We start from the raw sequence: 23,594 nt of genomic DNA on the forward strand, positions 1-23,594 counted from the left end.
GGGTGCGGGGGGAAGCAGAAGATGCTATATTTTGTCCAAAATTGTCCTTTGTGTTTGAGATGATGGTAAGGCTGGCAGTGATCAGAACCATTTCCAACCTGCCTGGAGCTCTAGCTGGAAAATGCAGAAGACCAGGCCCTCTCACCAAATTTACTGCTTTGAGATGGTCCAGAAATGCTGTCACAACAGATTTTTCTGTAAGTCTTTTCACACTTTCACATCTGGAGGGAACTGCACTTCTTCTAAAAATACTTCATTTTGCACCCAACGTCAGGCTGAGTTCTTACTCTGTTCAGAGTGGGTTCTGCACTAGGGACCACAACTGTAGTTTGGCACTCAAACCACTTCCAAAACATACCTTTTACTTTAATAGCATCCTTCTGATAGTCACATAGTCCCCAGAACATATTCAATATATATGGAATTTTTTAGCATTTGTGGTGGGGGCACAGTAAGATCAGAAGCCATTAGGAAGATGCTGACAGGAAAGCCGGACTAGGCAGAAGCAGCATACACTTGTGGCTAGATCCTTCAAACCATGGATCAGGCCAGAGACTGACCAACATTGAAACAGTAGCATCAAAACCTCCTGAATCCTCAAAACTTCGAGGAAAAGCTTAATACTGTGACCTGAACCCAGTGCTGCAATATCTGCCTGGGTGCGCAACCAAACTGCAGCATGGCTCTGAGGTTGACTACTTGGACCGCGATGGCACCCGCAGGATCTGGCTGGTGAGGCCAAAAAGGGTAATAGATTGACCAGGGGACATGGGGACATGGACGTGGGAGCTGCTGTGGGGGTAAGTACTAGCTGGGCTGAGCTCTCCTGTTACCTGTGGGAGGGAGTGCTGGGTGCTAGCAGCACTTCCATGTCTGCCTGTCACTCCAGGTGGGGGATGCAGCCTAATCAAGGCTGTTGCAAAGATGAAAGTGTTTTTTGGTGCTGCTTCCAACTTAAGTGGTGGGAGGAAGACCCAGCACAGGGATGAGGGTTGGGAGAAAGGCTCATGTCCTGGCGTGAGCCAATTAACTCAGTCCTGAGTGACATCTTCCTGCTGGGACATTGCAGGGGTGCCAAAACCCGGAGGACAGCAAAGGCGAAAGCTCAGGCTGAGTTTACTGAGAGGAAACTGCTTCCTACAAAGGACCCGGCAGCTCTTTTCTGGCCTTGCGGCGGCTCAGCATGATTCACACGCAGCCGAGGAGGGGCTGCTGCCTGTGCCAGGTGCTGGAGTTGGTCCCCATCTCTCTGCAGTGGAGCTTTGACTGGGGAAATAGGAGGCTCGATGCTGCCTGAAAGCAGGCACTGCCGGGCTTCTGGGCCCGCTGGAGCAGGCAGGGCCATGGCAGTGAACTCGCAGGCTGGGGGAGGCGATAGCCGAGAGGCTCCGGGACCTCGGGGGCAGAAGGTAAGCCTCTGCGTTCCTGCTGGGAGACAGTCTCAAAGCTGTGAGGCTGCTGCTGAGACTTGGTCGCTTCCAGCTTTCTTGTGGTTATCCATCTCAGCTATAGGATGCTGCTAAGTGTCTGATTACTGTGTTGTTAAAGCCTTAAGCCTGAAATCTGACTATTGCGTGGTCCCTTGAGGGGCAGCCAATCCTCCTCCATCCCTCCACCAGTAATCCCTTCCTTCCCTCGGAAAAATAATAAAAAAGAAAGACAAGTGATATCTGTCTGCAGCAGCGCTTTCCAATCAAGTGAAAACTAGCTGGAAAATCAAATCAGCCGGTAAGTTCCTGCAAAACACAACTCTATCTCTTTAAAATCTCCCCTTTTGAAGGGATGAACTGAACGGCAGTAGCTGCTGATGTAAAACAAACCATTATTCCTCCTATCTCCTCTCCAAGCCCCCTCCCTGCAGACGCATGAGTCTGAGGGAGGCAGATGCTCTCTGAAGACTATTTTCCTCTGTTAAATAAATTCACTTTCAAATAATGTGTAATTAAATGTGTGGTATTGAATTAATGTTTTATTCTGAGTGCTTTGGCAGCAGGGGACCTAGGGGCCTGGCTGGTGGAAAAAAACCCCCGTCCACCAGAAAGACTCCCTTTCCCTCTCCCTTTCCCTTTTCCTCCCACCCTGCCAAGAATCCTGGACCCTGTTTCCAAGAGCTGCTGGAGTGTACTCGTGAGTTGGTGAGGACGATGCTTTGCGTAAGGTCCTTTTTATGATACATTGCCGTGGGGCTCTTGGGCATTTCATGCAATGCAAAGACATCTGCAGCCCACTCTGGTCCCCCCTCTACCTGTCTCCTGGTGGGCTTAGTCTTCCTCCTCACAGCCCAGCTGTGTAGTTAAACTTTGTATATGAAAGGCAGAGCCCGACTCTCCTCTCGGGATGTGAGGTTGGTGCTGGATATCTAAGGAGACAGACTGCTGAAGATAGAGAGGTGGTTTGGCTTTGCAGCCTAGTGTCAACCAGGAATTATTTGAGACGGTGCAGGAGATAATGGGAATCATTTGTTGGTTTTCACGTCTTTTGTCTGGAATGTTAATAAGGTTTTGGTCCCATCAGCAGTGTTTTGCGTTCCTCTGGGAGGCAGCTGAGGAGGAGTTGGTGCATACAGAGGCATGGGCAGGCATGGGGTCAAACCTGCACGTGGGCTTTGTAGAGGTGACAGCAGCAAGGGGGACCAGGGTGTCTGTCCTAACCTGAGGGGATCGTGACATGTGCCTTGGGCACAAGGAGGTTGGGCAGAGGCAGACGCTGGGTTGGGGCACAGCTGGGAACCCAATGGCAGCTGCCTGCCTGCTCCCTAACCCTGACCCCAGCAGCTGCAGGGAGCCTTGCAAACATCACATTTTTGGGGGGCAGTCTTCTAGTTCTCCATACTAAAGGACATTTTAACCATTGACAACAACATAGGTGAAGGGATTTCCCTTGTTGGATGAGCGAAGGGTGCTGTTGATACAGTGAGGTCTTGCTTGAGTAATTTCAGTAAGTCACAAATCTGCAGAAAGAGGAGGTGGATGCTGTCTTAAAGGCAAGAGCCTGCTGCTGTGCGAGGCCCACATGTTCTGGAGCCTTTCTTTCTTTGTGGCTGTAATCATTGTTGAACATTTGCTGGAGGTGATGCTCAGGAGCCTTCCTCTTGCTGTAGCTCCTTTGCTTTGGGATCTCCCCAGGTTGCTGTTCATTCTGCAGAACTGCGTGGTTTTGTGCATCCCAGCTGAGACTCCTCAGCACCCAGTAGCCATGGGACACTTTATATTGCTCTTTTCATAAAATAATTGCTAAGCGGTTAGCACTCAGATTTATGGGACTGAAATGGATCAGAAAAGCTTGAAATCATGTTTTGTCTTTATAGGACTATTGGGCAGTTTAAGCTGGGACAGAAGTTTTTTGCTTAGAAAGTGTTTGTGGGGTGTTGCCAAGCATGTTCTAACATTATTGTTTTTCAGAATTCTTTCATGAAGAAAATGAGAGTTTGCTTTGGTTTGGGTTTACACTTTGCAGGTGTGTCATCTGCTTCCAAATGGCTTTCAGTGTGGTGCGGTGGGGGAGTGCGGCAAGCTCTGGGCTCGCGTCTGACAAGCTGTTGGTTTAAGGGGTGATTGCGCTTTGCCTTTCTGTCAGCTCCTTTACGCACGCACACACACGCACTCCCTTTACACTTCCCTTTAGCTCCGAGAGCACTGTACGTGTCGTTGTTGGTGATTGCTGTGTGGCTGATATCAGAGCTGGTGCTGCAGTGGAGATGCAGCAGCTCAAGTTTACGGCAGCTCAGCGGGTGCTAATCCCGTCGCTCCATGCTGCTAATCAAAGCACTCTGTGGAGTTTGAGGGTTGTTTGGCAGAAACGTGGCTCTCGCTCGAACAGAGGCTGGCTGGAGCTAGCTGACAACTGAAAGGCAGCCTTTGGGTCAGAGCTTTCTCCCCCCCTGCTATTGCAACAACAAAAACCAGAGGAGCTGATGATGTCCTGATTGCTAGATGTATGCCTGGAAGTGGTGGTTGTAAGGTATTTTCAAAGCATTGGAGATCTGGCTTGCAGAGGTTGCTTTTCTGTTTTCCTGTTTTCTTGAGCTTGATTACACTGAATGTCAGCTCCTGGTGCAGACTGGTATTCTTGGATAATTTTTTTTTAGCCCAGATTGTCCAGCCAAATAAGCCAAGTCCTGCTATTTTTTACCAAGGTCCATTTAGCAGCATGTAGTGCGTTAGCTCCAGGTCTGCTGGGTCAACTGGGCAATAATGCCTCCTTCACATCTGGGAGCTGCACTCATGCCTGCTCCCAAGGAATGAAAGGGATGGTAGGAAAACGCAAAGAACTGCAAAAACACAAAATAGTTGTCTTTTAAGGTCTTTATGAAGGAGTATGATCATGACTGTTTGATAATGTAATATACAGTCAGGCACCAGGGGCTGCCTGGAAGCGAGTTGCCAGCATCTTGGTAAGGTACAAGAGGTGGGAAGAAGTCTGAACAGAGGCTGTGAAGCCAATGACATATATTGGTTTGTTGCAGATTGAAAAGCCTCAGAAGGGATGCAAAGAGAGAGGTAACACAGTAAAAGGGAGAGAGTATCGTTTGCATTTCAGGTTGTTTCCGTCAAGGCCAAAGGAGAGATGGATGGAAGATGTGAGAAAGTCTCTCTATATTTTTGCTGTGCGGACACAAACAAATGGCTATGAGAGCTGTCATACAGAATTAGTGAGACTGAAATACGGCCCCAAAGTGAAGAGAAAGGTCTGAGCAAGGTAGTCTTGTCCACAGGGCCTGCAGAGAAAGGGTGGGAAGGACCTTGGTGCACTCACGTGTTGGAGCCCGGGTGGCTCATCCAAGGACTGTGCCTGCTCCACCACATTCCCAGAGATTCAGATATGCTTTACACAAACCTCCATGATTTGGGGCCTTTTTTGAAAGGACTGTCAGAACTTCTTGGTGCTTATAATCATGACTTTTTTGAATCTGAGTCCTTGAAGGGTGCCTTAACTGAGGAACTTGGCAAAGAACCAGCAGCTGGGCACAGTGCCGAGCTGCCAAAGTGTGTATCCATGCCTTTTCCCGGAGGTGGCTCATGTCAGAGGTGGGAGAGAAGCCATACAAAGTGGAGGGCTACCGACTCGGAGTCCACATGGAGATAAGAAACAGCGTGTTTGTGTCTTCATTTTTAAAAATGATGTGGGACTGATTCTCCCTTTGTTTATGTGTGCTTCTCAGCAGTCCATGATTGAAATCAATATCCTTCATTGACTTTGATGGATTTGCACCAGGCCAGGAGGGAGACTTAGACTCTGTGCAGCTAGCCTATGCATTATCTTCTCTCAATATGAGACAAGTCTGTGAGAGAATGACTTATCAGCCCTCCAGTAGCAAAGCTTTTTGATCTGGTCCTACCTGATCTGCACACTTTTCTCTGATCAGGTACATTGGGTAACTCATCGATACGTTTGGTTGACATCCAAGTTGCAATTGACTGCCTGACATGAACAGCACCGTGTTTGGTAGTTACATGTCTAAATGACAAGATTTCCAGTGTAAATTGTAAGCTTTGTTTATTTGATTTTAATTGTCATGGAGCAGGGAAGCTATGCAGGGTTTCTTCTTAAGAATTATTTTAGCAGTGAGTCAAGAAAGAAGTGAATGAATCATATTGACTAACTGAGAACTTTGCTACCTTTTTGTGGACAGCTTATGTATATAGAGAAGAGACAATTCTTTGGCATAGATTAGTTGTTACAGCAAATGACTCAGCCACTACTGAAAAATGTCATTGTTGTTATCATTTATATAGTGCTGTTGATGCAAATGAGGCTTTAGAAGCTTATGAAAATCAAGGCCATTATCACAAAGAGCCCAGGATCAGACTCAAATCAGGATACCCTAGAAACACATCTAAAATAAGTCATTTTTAAAACAGGGATTGAGCAACAAGAAAGGTAAGAAATAGAAAAGAAAAAGAGAGAAGAAATGCGATGATGTGACAAAGCTAAGGGAGGGAGGAGCTGGTGATGGAGAGGTGCAGGAAGGAACCTCCCGCTAGGGAAAACAGGGCCACGTGTGTGGAAGAAAAGAAGAAAACTGACAGAAAATTGATATTGGTCTTTTCTAGGCTAGAAGAGAAAGCTGCCGATAAAGAGGATGGCAAAAGTAAATGGAGAAATTTCTAAAATTGTGCTGTTTCCCCAGTGAGCTACATGTTGTTTGTGAATTAAGAGTCTTAGGGCAGGAAACCCACTAGAAATACAGCAATCAGACAGACCGCTGCTCGGGAGTTGGAAAGAAGGAGATGTGAAGAATTAATTTCAGACCTGGTGTAAATGGTTTCGCTTAAGAAGTAGTTTTGCATTTTGCTATAACTTAAGTACTGGCGCTGCTGACGGTTTACTCTGTTTGGAGTTTGATTTGTCCATTTACCTCCCACTGTAGTCATCTGTGTCCAAACTCAATCATGTGCATCCAGATTTCAAAAGTATTATCAAACCATGTTTTTTAGGATGCTGGCTGTGATGGGAATCTGCAATGCAGAATTTGCAGTGTCACTGAACCCACCTCTTCTTCATCTGACCCCCAAGGACTGATTTGGAAATGAGATAATAATTGGAAAATTAGATTCATGAAATGTACCCATGCAGCTTCCTGATTTCTGCTCATGTGATGGAAATGTGGTGGTTATTAGAAAAAGGATGTTTTCATTGCACACAGTCTGTTAGCACCCCTATATGCTCTACTTGGGATTTGGCAGTTGAGCGAGGTTCTTTTTTTGCCTTGACCTTGTCACAAGCAAGAGAGATTCTGCAAGATGAGTGTAAAAGATGGGTGAAGAGTCATTGAATCAGTGATTTAAGAAAAAACAGTTGTGGCTTTTCCAGGCTCTGTCCCGTGGGCCAGTGCAGAAGTGACCCATCAGGACATGGTAGATTGATGTACGAGAAAAGCAGAATTAATCTTGTTCCCTATTCTGCTTCCCCTGTATCCGATAGCTGTGCTGAGTTCGCAAGGTTAGCAAACCAGAATATGTTTGTGTCAAGGAGAGGAGCAGACAAGACTAAGGGACACATGGGAGTGAACATGGGGAGGAAGAAGTTGCCGTTTGTAGACAGCCACTTTTCTACGTGCACTTTAAGCACAGATACAGTCAGCCATCATGCAAAATGTTCAGAGGAGGTTAGTTAAGATCCCATTGCGGATCCAGAGCTACAATCCCTCTGCCTTGGCTCTTCTAGAGAAAAGGAAAGCTTTCTGCTCTGGAGACGATTTGTAAAGGTGAGTGCAGTGTCCCAGCCTACCCTCTGGTTAATGCTCTAGCTTATCCACGTGCTGCCATCGTTGAACTGAAGTCCCGGGCCATTTCCAGCCAGCTGCAGGTCAGGTGTTTTCTGATGTGGTTCATGTGTTGTTCAGAACAGCAGTGAATGCAAGAGCTTGAAACATGTTCTCCATGTGTTAAACCTTGATGGACAGGAAGGAAGGTGGGGGATCTGCCCAACTCTACTTCTGCATCATGCAGCAATATAGTAATCCCCAAATGAGGGTGCAAGATGCTTAATTGAAAACTGGAATTACTTCAGTGTTGTGTGTTCACATCCTTCCCGTAGATACAGCGTGGCCTTGAACGAGTTCCCATCATGCAGTCAAGTCTGGTTATTTTCTTGTCAGGTCTTGCTGTGGCTCCTGCATGGGTTCTTCTTTTGAATTATCTTGTTGGCTTGTTTTTATAAGTTAATGGTACAGGGAGGAGGGGGGGAAAAAAAAAAAAAAAGTGTGGTCCTTATGGGAAGACATTTTGCATACACCTTGTCGGCAGGGCTGACTGCAACACAGCCGAGACAGATTAGCACACCACCGCCTGCCTAAAACAAATAAACACCAGCTGTTTATCAGACAGGGCTCAGCTTTCTCCAGGAGGAGGTAAACAGATTTATGCAGATGAACCTCCCAAGTGCCCTTGCAGCGCAGCATCTTTCATGGCTACTCGGCCTTCCTTATGAGTTACAGCCAGGACAGATGAGGGAAGAGATGCAAGGTTAGCACAATAACACAGCCATCCGCACAGTGCCGTGGCGGTTTGTCATTGCTTTATGTTTAAAACCCATATTTAATAGGAATGTAGAATTAATCATAGTGCTGATCTCACTGTGAATGGAAGAACTTGACGTAAACTTCAGTATTTTAGGCCTATAGCATGTGAAAAAGCAATTTATTATAACTCACTTATTATTCCATTTGTGCCTAAAATACTGTGAAGCAAAATTTATGGCCATTCGAGGTTGAGAGAAATTGTGATCAGCAAAAGTACTTTTCTGACTCTACAGTAAGATTGTCCAGTTGCTGTCAAACTGCTTAACTTCATGAACCTTTTCTTTTTATAAACATCCACGTTTACTTTAAATCCAGCAGTGCTATGTGAGTCCACTACCTCAAAAGGATTGCTCCTCCCTCGGTTCAACTCTGTCTGCTACAGTGTCTCCTTTAGTTCTTCATATAAATTTTCCCTGAAGCTTCTCAGGTGACCCTAACAACTTGCTGCAAAATCTGGTCTTGAAGACAGATGGGATATTACTTTAATAATGTAGACATAATTACACAGTCTGGATGCCAGCTCTCAGAAACGTCTGACCAGTTATTAAGATGTTGGGAGGAAAAATTGTGAGCTGAAAATTTTGGGCAAGAGCCTGGGGAGTTCAGAAAGAGAGGTTTGCTTCAGTTCTCGTAAGAGTGTTACCTCTTAACTCACCAGAAGCGTAAATAATGTCAGACAGTATTGCTGGTTATTCTGAGCTCATTTCTTTTTTAACTTTGTCTCACACCAAATGGAGCAATCAGCTTACATTTCTGTTGGGATTCTGAGTTTTTTTAAAGTGTCCTTGGGCTCCATTTAATACTAGATCATTTCCCCACAGCTTTCTCGACTGCTGCTGTTCAGGAGACCAAGAATGCAAATACATGGTTTGTCAATACAGTAAATCCTAGGTACTGTAGTGATGAGTGCTACAGAAGTGCTTGCCAAGAGAAAGAGGAAAAAACCCTTTTCCTCTACTCTATTAAGTAAATTGGTGCCATTTGAGCTTTTCTTAGATTAGGACTTTCCTCACCGAAGTGCATCACTTAACATTTCAACACGTAATGTTTCAGATTTCTCAAGGTACTCCTTAAACACTCAACTAAACCAGGTAGAGAAGACAAAGTCTGCATGTGATTTGTTCTCCCTGGCTGTCACTGCAGATTTTAAACCAAAGTAATTTTGGACGTGCCTACCATCCTGTGCCTTAATGTTACTAATATTAATATCGGTAACTAACAGTTTTCAGTCTATTGAACAATTAATGAAAAGGTCAACAGGAATTCTCTGTAGAGGCATCACTCATTACAAGGCCCATTGCTTATGCAATCTCGCAGCATCCATCTTCCCAAACAAGCAAAAGGGCCAGAGATGGCAGCTTCTGAAACCTGCCTGTGAGCTGCTGATTAAAAAGCTTAATTGTATGATAGCCTTCCAATCCATTGGCTTTTTGATGCATTAAGTGGTACCTATGTTGCTGTGGAGCATACGCTCCCTTGGGTCCATACAGGTGCCTACTCAGGCACCTGGGTGGCAGGAGCTGGTGGCAGGCTGCGATTGCTGTCAGTGATGCTTTCCTGCAGCCAGCTGGGAACCTGGTGTTAGTCCGTCCACCCGTACTCCATCACTCTGTCCAGCACTCCATCTGCAGTGCCCCAAGGGAAATGAGTCTGAGCTAAGGGGTGCATACCTGTACAGCTCCTGAGGCACATGGAAGAGATGGGCAAGACTCAAAGGCTGTCCAGTTTGTGAGCAAACAGATGCAAGGCCAAGTTATAATTGCCCCAGAATAGGAGTGGAAAGAGGGCACTGTCCCATCTAATGCCTCTTGAAGAGACTTCTGATGCATCAGCTTTTGCTCACCAAGCACTGGAGAAGAGTGTGTAGCTCTCACTGCCCTGCCATGACCATCAGGTTGAAGCTGGGGGTGGTCTGTGCTACCACAGTTCTCAAGGGAGACAGTAAACTCTAGTGAAGGGCAGTTTAGATGAAGTTTTGGGCACTGTGCCTCCCAAAAATGCTATGGTGGCTGTGCATCTCTGGCTGCTTCCACAGTTAATTTTGGGCATTAAAAAAAGCCCCTTTGTATTGCCAGAGGAGCTGTATGGGTGCTGTGACACCAGAAATGTTCTTGGAGATCTGGCAGCAAGTAGCTGTGCTCTAGTGTGCCCAAAAGAGAATATGGAGACCCCTAAGCTCTCCCAGTGACCAGTGGCATTTAATCTTGGTGCAGCATTTGTGGATATCCTGCTAGTCGCTCATCTACTGTAGATGCCCAGTACCTGGGCAGATCTAGCCCTTATGAATGACCCTCTTAGCTGAGCAGGCCAATCTTCATAGGCCTCTGTACCTTTATTAAATTAATAGCTATTGCTCTTTTGTTTCTTCCTGAAACCTCAGTTGCTATTCTCTGTCAGTCCTCGCTATCCTAAATGTCAGTGGAAAGGATCATTGAAACTAATGAGTTCAGTTTGTCTGTTGTGCCAGTGACTTTATCCTGGGATGACCTTGTTTCTGAGGGAACAGTGGTGTAGGAGATGGCTGCAGGGTCAGGGCTTTGCGAGAGGCAGCACTCGGTGATTCCAACTGGATCCTGCCTGTGCCCTAAGGTGCATGGGGGTCAGTGGTCCTCCCCCCCTTGGGAATGCTTTGACTTGCGAAAGTTCAGCCTCAAAAATCTGCCTGAGTTTCAGTTTAGAGTGATCCCGACTGAAATGCAAAACTCAACAGGACCTTCTAATCTTGCCTGGCCTGGCATCGGAAGTATGTGACCTTTGCTATGCCTCACAGGAGATGAATTATTTCCAGGATCATTCCAAAGAGATTCAGGTCTTTGTAGCAGATTTTGCCCCAAAGGTTCCTCTCCCTGAGGACAAGCTTGCCGCGAGCTTGTAGTGAGAACGGGATAAACCTCAAATACTTTCCTCCCAGATGTTTTGCATGAGACTAGCTCCATCCCAGAGATGGCTGCATTCCGTGGGTGGGTAAAAAGATCCCTGTAGATATTTTTGCAAAGCAATTTCAGATCCTTTGCAGCTTGCTAGAAAATTGAATTAGTTGTTTTCCATTCCCTGAATTAACCCTGATTCATTCTTCCCTCAACTCTCTCCCTCTTCCTCCCCTCCCTCCAACAGATGTCCAGCATATTAAGAGGAGAGACATCGTTTTGAAGAGGGAACTGGGAGAAGGTGCCTTTGGGAAGGTGTTCTTGGCCGAGTGTTACAACCTCAGCCCCACCAACGACAAAATGCTGGTGGCAGTGAAGGTAAATCCCAAGGGCAAATTCCAGAGAGTAGGGCAGGGGCTGGCCGGCGGAGCGAGGCTGGATGAGCCTGCGTGGGAAAGGGAAGCAGGGGAGGGCTGGGGGCCAGGGGTGGAAATTTATCTGACGCCGGAGATTGTGGTAAATCCACTTAGTCACGCAAAGTTTCAGTGTTTCGCTTCAAGGTTGTCTATTCTCACCAATGCCAAAGCCTCTTTTCCTGCTGACACAACCAGGAGACAGACAGGGAGGAGAAGCTGGTCTGGAAGCTGTAAGCTCCCGTGCAGCTACAGCAGCACAGCGTGGAGTCCACTTTCCTCCATGAGGGACCAGGGCCCTTCTCTTTCTGGATTTTATTCCTTTGTGGAAATTGCAGAAGCTGAAACAAGGGCCTCAGCAAAAATGAGCACTCAAAAGCTAAGCACAACTAACCAATTTGCTGGGATCAATTTGCTGCAAGATGGGCAAAGCAACTCAGCTCGGCTGCACTCAGCTCCTGCTTGCTTAGCCACAAATTCCTCCTGTTTTGGTGATTGTGAGCCAACAAAAAATCAGCTTGGCTTGTGCTGTGCTGTTTGCATCCCTTTGAGAGTCCTCATGTGAGCTGTGCCACATCAGTGTGGCTCTGGGTAGAGGACACCACTCAGTGCAGAAATGGGCTGTCCTCTCAAGTGGCACCAGTTGGCAGACACACGTAGTCTAATCCCTGGGAGTTAATCGATGCCTCCTAAATTCTTGGAAGAAGATCTACATTTGAACTGGTGCTTTACAAGGAGAAAGGTTCCAGCACTCTCTCCAGGATGCTGGAGACAGCCAGTTACTTGAGAGTTGTTTTAATCATTGACAGTTCAAGCCTTTTTTTAGCTCATTTGCCCCCTTATGCTCTGGCCATGAACTGCAGGATTGCACCTTTCACCTTGAGACTGGTTAAAGCCGAGCTAGCACAGCTACCCATATGATTAATTGCCTGATTACATGGCTGGTACTTGCCTATCAGTGTCAGCCATCCCTTATGTGATCCTGTCTCTCAAGTCTCTTCTGAGTTTCATTTGCATGTAGGCAGAAACAGCATCCAAACTTGTTTCTGTTAATTGCTGCTATGAGCTTATGTCTCCAGAGTGCCTTTCATCCTGCAAGATCATACAGATCCAGCTTTGGAGCAGGGCCTTGAAATCTGGCTTCTTGCCAGCTCCGAGAAAGGGGCAGGGCAAAAATCCCTCTGATTTGGGCCACATTATAAATCTTGGGGAGGCGGGGGGTGGGTGGGGTGGGGGGGGGGTGGGAGGAGAAAAGTAAAGGCTTTGCATATTAAGTTGAGATTTGGCTGTATTTCCTGAAGATCTCATGCTCCCTATGGAGGCTGAGAACTACCTCCCCAGTCTCTGCAGCTCAGGGCAGCAGCAGGACACGCTGGTGAAGGCAGCTGAGTCCGCAGCCCAAAGTCTGCCTCTGCTCTGCTCTCAGGGACTCCCTCCCAGGGCCAAAGAAAGTGGCTGTGTTACTCGGTTAAATGGGACTCAGATTTTCAGCAGATCTAAAGGTTGCAGCCCGAGTTTTGATGTGATGGCATGGACAAGCTTCCTGTTTTATTCAGCTTGCTTCTAAAAACATCCTAAGAAATGCATGAAAACTATGTTCAGCAAAGAGTGTTGAGGTTACAAAGTCAAGTACTAGAAATGCTGGAGGAGCTGCTGTTCAGGGCATGTCCTCTAAACGCAGATTTTTCATTTCTCTATGGGCTGCTCCATTGTGATGATCACTCCTGTGTGTGAGAGCTCCCGAGATGTGAGCGTGCTGTTTTTCACAGCCTCCCAGCAAGGTGCTGGGTTTGCATCATCCCCGTTTTGCAGAGGGCAGATGGAGAAGCAGGGAAACTGAAAGGATCCACTTAGGTGGAGGATGGAGTTACTGACCTGCCTTTCCAGCCCTACGGACAACAGGTACCAGACCCACACTGAACCCTGCTGCAGCAATAAACACGTGGTGCTTGGGCAGACCTGGCGCTGATGCCGTGTGAGAGGGCATTTCCCAGGTAATGTTGGAACAACTGACACCTCGTGACAACAGCTGCAACCTGCAGATGCCGAGTGTCTTGCCAGATGTCACGCAGGAATTGTGTGATGGAGGCACAGATACAATGCACCCCAAACCTTCCTAGAGAGGCAGTTCAGTGGTTTTGCTGAAGTATCCCTTTTCTTCCTCCGGTCCTGGTTTTCTTTCCTTGTTCTACCACTTCCAGCTCCCCTTTCCCTCATTTCTAAATGCTTGGCTGTTGCAACCTTAATAATGTTAGGTTTTTAATATTTTGTGTGTGTGTGTGTGTGTGATATTTACAAACTTACAGTCCTAACACCTTGTAGAAATGATTGTGTGTGAAGGAGAGGAAACCTAAACTCGCTGCAGCTTGAAATATTACATGCAGGAAAAACAGGGAGAAAGAGTGATGGGGGAGGGGATTCTTTTCCGGGGGAAAAATAGGGTAGCATCTACATTATGAAGATATTAAATGACTAAAAGTAATAGTGTGCCTGAGATAAGGATGGATGCTTTGCCATCTGCACCGTGTAGCTAACATCCATCTAAATACCTCTAGCCAAGCTATCCCAGAGGACATAGCATTAAAATAAAATTATGCCATGTGACTGGCAGTTTGGGGGCAGAAGAAGGAGATGAGTCTGTGTCCTAAGGCTTGGGTGAAAGCCTCAGAGCAGATCTGCTCCGAGGGGGAAAAGCACCTGCTCTGGAGGATGCCCTGCTGCGCTGTGCCTGGCGTTGCATCCAGCAGTGCCGGGGACCCGCCGCGGGTGTGCTACCAGCCTGCTCGGCCCCTTCCCTTCTGCACAGCTTTCTGATGCTGAACGTCCCTTTTTGCACATAAATTGGAGCCTGCACATGCTGACGCCACCTCTCCCGTCCTCACGGGGAGATTGAAGGCATGGGGAAGAAGGGGCAGGTGTATTTGTGTGTAGGTAAGGGGAGAGACACCTAGCGTCCCCCACCACTGAGGGGGAACCGGTGCGCATCAGATTGAATCTGGACGTAACTGGAACAAGTTGTCTTGAATCCTTTTCGACTCCTGTTAGGCTGCACAGTTAAAGCCAGAACTGGTACTAAACAGTCCCGGCATGTGGAGGATGGGGAGAATGAAACCAACATGCAGCAACTCAAAACCAGAATTGCTTCTTCATTTCCTTAAATGTTTTCAAAGACCGTGCTGATTCTCCTGGCCATCCCATCTCATCAAATGTTCTGGACTTCAACTATTTTACTAAGTGCCATCCCTCGGTACCCTGGGATGACAACATGCTGCTCTCAAACTAGCTCTGCGATGCAACTGCACAATAACGCACGGACGAGCCAGAGTCCAACCCTGCGGAACTCTCCCCAGTCACCGGCTGCACCCACAGCAACATCTTCATAGCAACCCTGTGACGTCGGGCCGGTCCACACAGCCTGGAGCCTGCAAGCTCCCCTGCAACGGCAAAGTGGTGTGCTCAAATGTGGAAGATGAGATATTCTCAGTAAGGATACCGATTTCAGCATCAGTCTGCCAGGGGAGCTGTTATAAACAGCAGGGAATAAAAACATGATTTTAAAAATTATGAGAAAAGGCTTGACAGTGTCCTTCTTCAGAGGCAGTTTGAAAAATCCACACAATAACTGCACAGCCAGGCAAATCCATCTTCTGAATAAAGGCAGTGTAGTCAGCTATTTCAAAATAAAAGACAGATAGCAAGGACTGGCTGGCTCAGGAATTTAATAATAATAAGATATGAAGCCATTCACCCCTAGGTCACCAGTACAAATCCTGCCCAAGCTGGGAATAATTGGAAGCTATTACCCTCTGAGGCATGTTTACTGCTGCCTTGGAAATGAGTTGGGGAATCTGCTGGGCTGGTAACAACACGAACGAAACGCTGAGGTGGTGCCACCAGCACCTACCACCAGCCTTCCCAGTGCAACTGGTGCAAGTGGTGGCAGTGGTTTGTCTCCCCTCTTTTCCTCACCGGTTCTTCTGCAATGCTGTGGCCTATTTGTTCCAGCTTTGCCCTGACCTGAGCCCACCCTGTCCGTATGTGTCCCTTCTTTCAGGCGCTGAAGGACCCCACTTTGGCAGCCCGCAAGGATTTCCAGAGGGAGGCAGAGCTGCTCACCAACCTGCAGCATGAGCACATCGTCAAGTTTTATGGCGTGTGTGGTGATGGTGACCCGCTCATCATGGTCTTTGAGTACATGAAGCATGGTGACCTGAACAAATTCCTGAGGTATGTGCGAAGGAGGGCACAGGAGATACTGTACAGCTGCTCTGCAGCCTCAGTGTGGCTTGTTATGCATGTGGCTTGTTATATATGGTGCACTTGCGGTGCACCGGCGACACCATTACTGCATGGATGCTGGTGAGCTGAGTAATGATGGCCAGCTGTTCCAAGGACAGCTGCTAGGAGATGATGGTCCTCACCAGATTTGGTGCTTTATTAGCCCTGTCCCAGCATTTCCTCTTAGATAGTCCCAGGGACAGTCCCTGTGAGCTATCAAAACCAGACTTCTCCCACTCCAGCGAGTCTGAAGCTGCAGGAAGGGTGACTGCAATCCCTCCTTGCCCTGGGTGGGTAGAAGGACATGAAGCCATGGCTGTCAGCAGCTCCAAGTCCCATACACCCAGCAAAGCCATGCCCTGCTGAAGCAGGAAGGCCGCTTGTCACCACTCCCCATGTCACCCAGTGCCTGGTTCAACAGCACAGGAATCAAAGTACTCTTCTGAGAAATTTGCTGGAACCCTTGGTATAATTGGTATTCTGGGCATTTACTGATCTCTAGTTCTCATTCCTATATTCAGAAAAGACCTGAGAAACATTGGAAGGGTCTCGGGTGGTGCCTGCGGAGTCCATCCCTGGTCCTTGCTCCCTAAGCCTCATCAGACAGAGTTTCTGACTGAGATACAGAATAGCCTAACCTGTGGCACCACGCTACTCAAGAAGCCAGGCGAGGCCTGACAAAGTGCTGTAATTGCCTTCCCTGCCTCTAGAGAGATGCAAATTGCCGGAGTGTCTCCCCCCTCCCCAATCATCACTCAGCCATTTCATCAGTGCGACACAGATCATTTGTGTGCCCTGAATCCGCCAGCGCTGAGGGGCAGGGAGCAACCGTGGGAGGATGTTTGTGGTGCTGTTCTCCCACGATACAGAAATTACGCTCCGAAACATGCGTGCAAGTGGAGTGGTACTTACCTCTTGAAATAATTAGTAGTTTTATTTCCCAGTATTTAGAAAATTGGACCCTTGGTATTTTCCTGTTTTGACTGCTAAGTGTGAACAAGTTTGCAGCAGGAACAAGACGCTTGAGCACAGCAGGTCTAGACCTGGCGTTGGGATACACTCGATTTTTTTCCCACCATCACAGTCTGTTTCTGACCAGGTAATACAGGTCCTTCCCTGAGGTCTTTATTTCTGAGCGATCAGCTCTACCACAAGAGCTATGGGGAAGAACCCCAGAGGTTTCTTCTTTCCTCTGCCAAGCAGTGCCAGCCTGCCTGCAGCTCCCATGGGGCATTCGCAGGGCAGTGGCTGGGCTGGGAACATCCCTGCACTGGTTTCCCTCCTTATTTTGTCATAGTTGTAGGTAGATTGAATACAATTTTATAGCTCAGACCCTGTCTCAGGCTCTGGGTAGTTGTCACCCTTGGCAAGGTAGGACAAGTGAAGGCTGATGCTATGCTAGCTTTGCAGAGCTCCTCAGACCCACATTCAAGGTGGAGCAACCTTGCTTACTCTAAGAGCCTCTCTCCTGGCACGCTGTCTTGCAGGGACTCAGTGCCCTCCTAGCAGCAGTGGATTAAGCTCTGCCTACAGGCACGAAAGCCGTGCATTGGCCTGAAATGGTGTTTAGTGCAGGCTGGAGATGCAGCATTAAGGACAGAGCCTTGGCCTCGTGACTGGAGCGTGAGAAGCTGTGTTCCTGAAGTGCTTCACAAAGAAAAGCAGAAAATTGACCCATCTTTTTTCCTGGCAGAATCAGCAACTTTCTTCTCCTTGGAGGAGATAGACATTACAGCTGAGGCATAGCCTCCTTCACTGCTCTAGTTCACCGTCCAAACCACGCTGTCTTGCTGTCTCAGAGAGATCTCTTGTGCCCACTGCCAATGCCTTGTGGAATTGTTTCACGCAACAGTGTGCTCCTAAGGCTGATATCATGCTGGAGCCATGGACCCCCTCACCCCCATGTCCCAACACTGCCTTGGGACTTATCTGAGAAACAGTCTGGCCTCCCAGAGCCTGTCCTGGTGTCACTGGAGAAGAAAGATCCTTGTTGTATTATCTTTGGCCGTTATGACGGAAAAGATATTTTCCAGATGTGTGTTCCCTGGGATTGCAGCCTCTCATCTTCCAGCTGCATTTAGCTGCCAGCTTCTCCTTTGCATGCAGCTATGAGCTCCCTTCTCTGCATGTTGGTGTGTGATAGGCGGTGAAATCCCTTTGTGTCCCAAAGGAAGCTGGCTTTTGGGACAAGGGTGCATATAGCCAGCAAACGGGTACTCAAAACGCCTAAGAGAGCGTATAAAAAAAAGCCTTGGGCTTTGTTTGTCAGGTCAGATATCTGCTCGTGGGAAACTCTGGGGGACAGGGGCTGCCAGGGGGCCAGAGAGGGTTGGTGGTGCAGGAGTGCCTGGCATCCTTCAGCAAGCAGCTTTTATTGCGGCATGGTTCACCAGCCCACAGCAGGAGAGGGGAGCTCGCAGGCTCTGGAGGCCAGGGACACTGGGAGTCTGTAGGAGACACTCAGACGGACTTTTCCCAATTGTAACTGCAGAAATCGGAGAAGTGGTAAAACAGAAGAGGTTTGCTTTAGACCCAGTTTCCTTGAGAAAAGCACAATAAATAAATCCCCCTAAGTGTTGTTAGATCTTTGTGTGCTTCCCAGAGAAGGGAATTTTACTGGTTTGTAAAATGAACTGGTGTGGCAAGGGGAAGCACTAGGATCAAGACCTACCAGCTGGATTAGAGGTGGCATGTATTGGGATGGCTCCACAAGCCTTCCAGGGCCCTGGCGTGTAAGATCATTGCTAGTGGTGCAACAACTTACTCTGCTGTCTGCACCGGGGGAGTCTGCAATCATGGTGTCCGCGCTAATAGAAACGGGATAGTGAAGAGATCCTGCCGTGGAGAAACAGGGGCATGCTCTCCAGGGAGCGTGGTGTCCCTAGGGCTGGTGCACACAGGGGCTGAAGGCTGCCTGTAGGTTGTGTGTGTGGCAAGGCTGGGTGCTCCTTGGCACACAGACCCGCTGCTCGGGAGTCTGCAGCAACTGCCTTCTCCCTCTGCTCACCACCTATGTTCATTGCTTCCTCCTTTTCCTTCCATCACTGGCTTTTTAGTGTTTGTTTTCTGTCTGTGACAGTAGCAGGTTTGAAGTAGGGATATTTGAACATTGCCATTACAGACCATCTTTGCAGTCTATAGTAAGTTGTTGTCATTTGCTGTTAACTCAGACAGGCAATAGATGTTGTTAGAAAAGTTGCAAAGTTCTGATGTTTCTGTGTCAGCCCTTCCAGTGAAGCAGCCCCACAGTCAGACTGTCTTGGGACAGAAAGAGGAATGTCAGCAGAGGAAGCCAGAGGGGTGATTTTCTTCCCCACATTGACAAAAGCCTCCATGACTCCATAATGGAAAAAAACCCCAAGAGTTCTTTAACAGGAGATCCACCCAATTTTATAGCCTCTCTATAAAACCAAATAAACCCCTTCCCCCAAGAAAAGATGGGCAGGTCCTTCTCATATTCTCTGTAGGCTTCTTGACACAACTAAATGTAATAATACCCTTCCTGTTAATCTCATAAATGTGTTGATACTTCGTTCTTCTGGACTATAATCATGTAGGATGGAGAAAGGGGGGGGGAAAGAAGTGTATGTACTATATAGGACATACCGAGATGTGTCCTATATAGTAGGATGTACAAAGAGCCAGTGAAATAAAGGCGTCGGCTGGCTATTTTTTAAACATCGCCTGTTCTTTTCAGACACACATTTCTTTGGAGCCCATTACTGTATTTGGAAAAGCTGGCAGTAATGAGATAGTAATATATCCTTCATTTCTCACCTAGGAATGTTTACCTTTGATGACAACAGGTATCAACTGCAGCTAAATATGGTGTAACTGCAAGGCATGACTGGTACAAACTGTTCGCCACAGTTTTAGAAGCTATTGTTTGTCCTGCTTTGCTGTTTTTAGCTACCCTGCTCAGTCCTGGCTCAGCTTCACCTGCTGTCAACGTCTGTTGTCACCACCAGGTAATTTCCTGGGGTAAACCCATCTGTGGGCTGTTTAAATAAGACATCGAGCAGTCATTTCTGCATACACTCTTCTACAGCTTCTCCTTGCCCTCAGCAGTTCTACCAGCGTGATGCTGCTCCCACCATGTCCAAGATGCCTCCGGCAGCCCCAGCCCTGCTGCCCACAGTGCTGCTCCCAGCCAGCTCATCCCACATTCACCGCAGCATCACCCACTCATGGCTCACAAAAAAACACTCCTGGCTCCCAAGCGCTCATTTCTGGAGTTCCTCTCCTCTTCCAGCTGTCCCTTCTACCAGCAGGGACCTTCAGAGCCATGTTCCCAGTGGTAGGGCAGCAGGAGGTAGCTGAAGAGGGGGGCATTTGAAAAACTATCAGTTGAACCCCAAACACCTGGGTGCTAATCCCTTTGGGGCATCCTCAAGTCCAACAGAGCAGTCAGGGAACAGAGATGAAGGAGGGAAACAGTTTGGATCTTGCTGTGCACTGTTCGGTCCCATGTCAAGAAGGAGGGAAATCTCTGTATGTGCAGTTTCAATTTGCTGCCTCTCTCTGGGGTTATTGCTGATGACAGGGGTGAAATGCCAAGAATCGTTTCAAAGAGAACAGTATGAAAGCCTCAAAGGAAATACTGTGCTGCAGTCTTAGTCACAAGGAGGAAGGTCACAGCAAAATCTCTTGCTTTTCCCTAAATATGAGGGCTTTTGTTATTCCACCTTCACACAGACTACCACAGGGTGAGCTCTACCAGGGGAAGAGACATCACAGAGGGAGTACGGCAAAGACAGGCTGGGTACACAGCCAGGAAGGGTACTAAAAAGGGGACAGGACAGGAATGAGACTGACCTTAAGTCCTGCATTTACAATGCACTTGGTTCAGCAAACTATTTCCTTTTGTTGCTCAGGATGTTCTCTGCATCTGCTGACATCCAGGTCTAACCTTTGCACCTGTGCTCGTGCCTTCACAGTTCACGGTACCTGTGTTACATCTGGGATAGCTTATGGTACAAAAGGTATTCTCCAGCCATGAAGCTGCTGGTGTTCCTCTGAAACCTTTTCTATGATCTCTGGCTGTATTGATATCAATCAGGGGGTGGCTGGTTGGTCATACAGTGTTTGGAGGAAATAGAGGAGGTTGGTTGGAACTAATAAAGATACTAAGTAGCAAGAATATGATGGCTGTGGAGGAAAAGGGGGTGATATCTCTTCCTTTGGGAAGGTTTCCAAGGTGTAAGAATTAACTGGAGCAAATGTAAATATCTGGAGCCTCATTAGTTTTGCATAGGTCTTGCCAGAGAAGAATGTCCAAGTTGCATCAAGCCAATGTTCCCTCTGTCTTGGCAGTCTGTCTCTACCTGTAGCTGTAAGAAGTTGTTTGCAGCAGAGTAAGGATAGGATAAGGATATATGGTACCCACTCACACCCCGAATGTTCCCCCAACCTCCTGCTCTCTTAAGCTTTTCTTTTTTTCTTTCCACTGGAGCTGTGTGTACATCCTCACAGTGCAGCTGGGAGCTAGTCCCCACCCCAGCAGGAACAGCGACAGTGTGGGATTCCTGTCTCCTGCTCACTTTTGAGACCCAACTCTATGCTTTTTGCTTCTTCCTCCCTATAGGGCACATGGCCCAGATGCTATGATCCTCGTGGATGGGCAGCCGCGACAAGCCAAAGGGGAGCTAGGGCTATCTCAGATGCTCCACATCGCTAGCCAGATCGCCTCTGGAATGGTGTACCTTGCCTCCCAGCACTTTGTCCATAGAGACCTGGCCACCAGGAACTGCTTGGTCGGAGCCAACCTGCTGGTGAAGATTGGAGACTTTGGGATGTCAAGAGATGTCTACAGCACTGATTACTACAGGGTAAGGCAGCTCCAGCACAGTCTGATGCTCAGAGCAAAGGGAGACTAGGAAATGTTACAGTAAATCAGTTTTTGGAGCTCTTGGGCTCACTCACTTGGTTATTCCCTCACTGAAACACGCACACAGGTGTTGATCAGGCATCCCTGAGTCCTTATTCCTTTTCAGTCCTGGGCATGCTTGTAGCTCAGACATCCATACAGATGCCTACACACAGAGGTGCTGTGATACCCCAGCACACAGTCACACGCTTTGGGATGGCTCTGAAGTCATCCCATTCTTTCCTCCTATTTTTTCTCCCTCTTATTTGAAGACCTTGATAAATTAAAAGTAATCCAAAGAGATGACAAAGACTACAGACCGTGACCTCTGGTGTTAGATTAAAGAAACTTAATACAGGGACCTAGAGAAAAGGCAACTGAAAGACTGACTGATAAGTGCCTAAGATGTGGAAGAGGAAATAATAGGCAATTTGGGTTCAACCTCAATACATTTTTTTCCAGCAGGGTCATCATTTAGACAAAGGAATAATTTGTCAGAGGTAGGTTGCTGAGGGTCTGTCATTAAAGAAGTTCAGGAAGCAACTAGATAAAAATGCCTGGGTTTAGTGCAGAGGCTAATCCTGCACTCGTCTCTGGGGACAGACTCAATGACTCAGAAATGCCTTTCCAGCCTTTTCTGCTGTGATTTGTGCTCGCACTGTCCCCTTGTCTTGCACACTCCCTTTGTACCTGTCTGCACGGCCCTATGTGCCTGGGATGGCAGCCTCCCTGGGGGGGACAGCCTGTTTCTCACCCTTCCTCATCTACAGGAGCATCTGTGATGTGCAGAGCGTTTGAAGCACACTGGAGCAGGCATTTGTTGCTGGGCCATCCACCAGCAGGGAAGGGCTTTTCAGGCAAAGGAGCAGTGGTTTCTAGCTTGATGCTTGGACTAAGGCGGGTTTACTTCTTGTTGCAACATGGATGTTTGGCTTTGAGGATGATTTCTATCAGCTACCCTAGAAAGGGTTGACCTGAGGTCTTGATCTGATTCAGAAGGTTTTCTTTATAAGATAGGCAGCTGTCAAGTGGAGTTACTGTGTTGGGGAGGAGGAAAAATGTGACCAGATTTCTGCTGAGACATATCACATCTCCCAGCCCAGGACACTGGCTTATCACTAAGTTTAATTACTAGTGAGGGAGCCAATCTTCACCTTGCAGCACAAGAGCCCATGTTGGGAAAAGATCTCGGTGCAGTTACTGGGCAGTGATGAGGGAAGAGAGGTGGCTATGACCCCATCACTGATGAAACTTCAGGAAGGAAAGAGTAAGAAAGAGCCCAGGGGAGGATGAGAAGCGGCCCACACCATCACCCATGCTCTTGCCTGCCTCCTTTCCTTCAGCTGTGTTAGATCTACCCCAGCCACAGTCAGTGTCAGACCGCTTGAGACAATCCCAGCCAAGCTTGTTCTCCTGCAGCACTGAGAGCTCTCTGTGCAATGGGAGAATTTGCTGCTGCTAACATGTGAAGGCTGGGAGGGGGGCCCCAAAACCTGAGAACTGATATGATCTCTACAGTCTAGTTTTTTGTTGTGGGCGTTCTTGTCCTCTCTGTAGTGGTGTGTTGTAGACCTCATCCTGTGTGTGCAAAACACTTTGCTGAGGATTGCTCCATGGTATCTCGTGCAGTGTTGTAAGGCTTTTTAGTGAATTTTTCTCTGCTAACACAAATTGCCATGTGTGACCAAAGTAGTAACTGGTTGTCACCTGTTTACCAGAGCAAGAGCTGAGCTGCAGACCAGCACAGCCTGTTGTTCTTAGTTGATTTTCCTTTGTCTGTTTTCACTGACTTTTTGTACTTCTGAAACCCTTGATCAGTTAGACTGTGGTCTGCATGCATGGAGGCTTTTTCTCCAAAAGTCCAAAAAAGGGTCCTAGCATAATAAGGTTCTGATTGCCCAAATTTACATTGGTGGCAGGAGGGGCAGAGGGTTTATATGACTTGCCCAAGGCCAAAGCAGAATTCGGTGGTGGAGCTGGGCAGCCCACCCAGGCTGTATATCCCCCCCAGCAAAAAGCAGGGGCCAAGTGCCCTTCATCCCTTCTCCAGCCACAGCCCAACCACACTCCTCCCAGCACATGAGAAGAACCCAAATAGGTTCATTTCTCAATCTCCTTCTCTAATCACGACCTTGTGGGACATGTTT

At 47.7% G+C, this 23,594-nt stretch overlaps 1 protein-coding gene across 4 annotated transcripts in view; it reads left to right on the forward strand.

The window, feature by feature from the left end:
• NTRK3 (neurotrophic receptor tyrosine kinase 3) overlaps positions 1 to 23,594 on the forward strand; it is a 231,823-nt gene that overhangs the window by 163,944 nt on the left and 44,285 nt on the right. For 3 of the 4 annotated variants that reach the window (XR_008749358.1, XM_005242418.3, XM_005242419.4), the window contains exons 13-15: positions 11,138 to 11,268; positions 15,358 to 15,530; positions 21,166 to 21,409. Coding sequence is in view for 2 of the 4 variants with exons in the window: in XM_005242418.3 (XP_005242475.1) it covers positions 11,138 to 11,268; positions 15,358 to 15,530; positions 21,166 to 21,409 (548 nt within the window). In the remaining 2 variants the exon portion in view is untranslated. The remainder of the gene's footprint in view (positions 1 to 11,137; positions 11,269 to 15,357; positions 15,531 to 21,165; positions 21,410 to 23,594) is intronic. The other variant, XR_008749360.1, reaches the window with a different exon arrangement.

The sequence above is a fragment of the Falco peregrinus genome, chromosome 1 (assembly GCF_023634155.1).
Source record: "Falco peregrinus isolate bFalPer1 chromosome 1, bFalPer1.pri, whole genome shotgun sequence".
In the NCBI taxonomy this organism is placed as follows: Eukaryota; Metazoa; Chordata; class Aves; order Falconiformes; family Falconidae; genus Falco; species Falco peregrinus.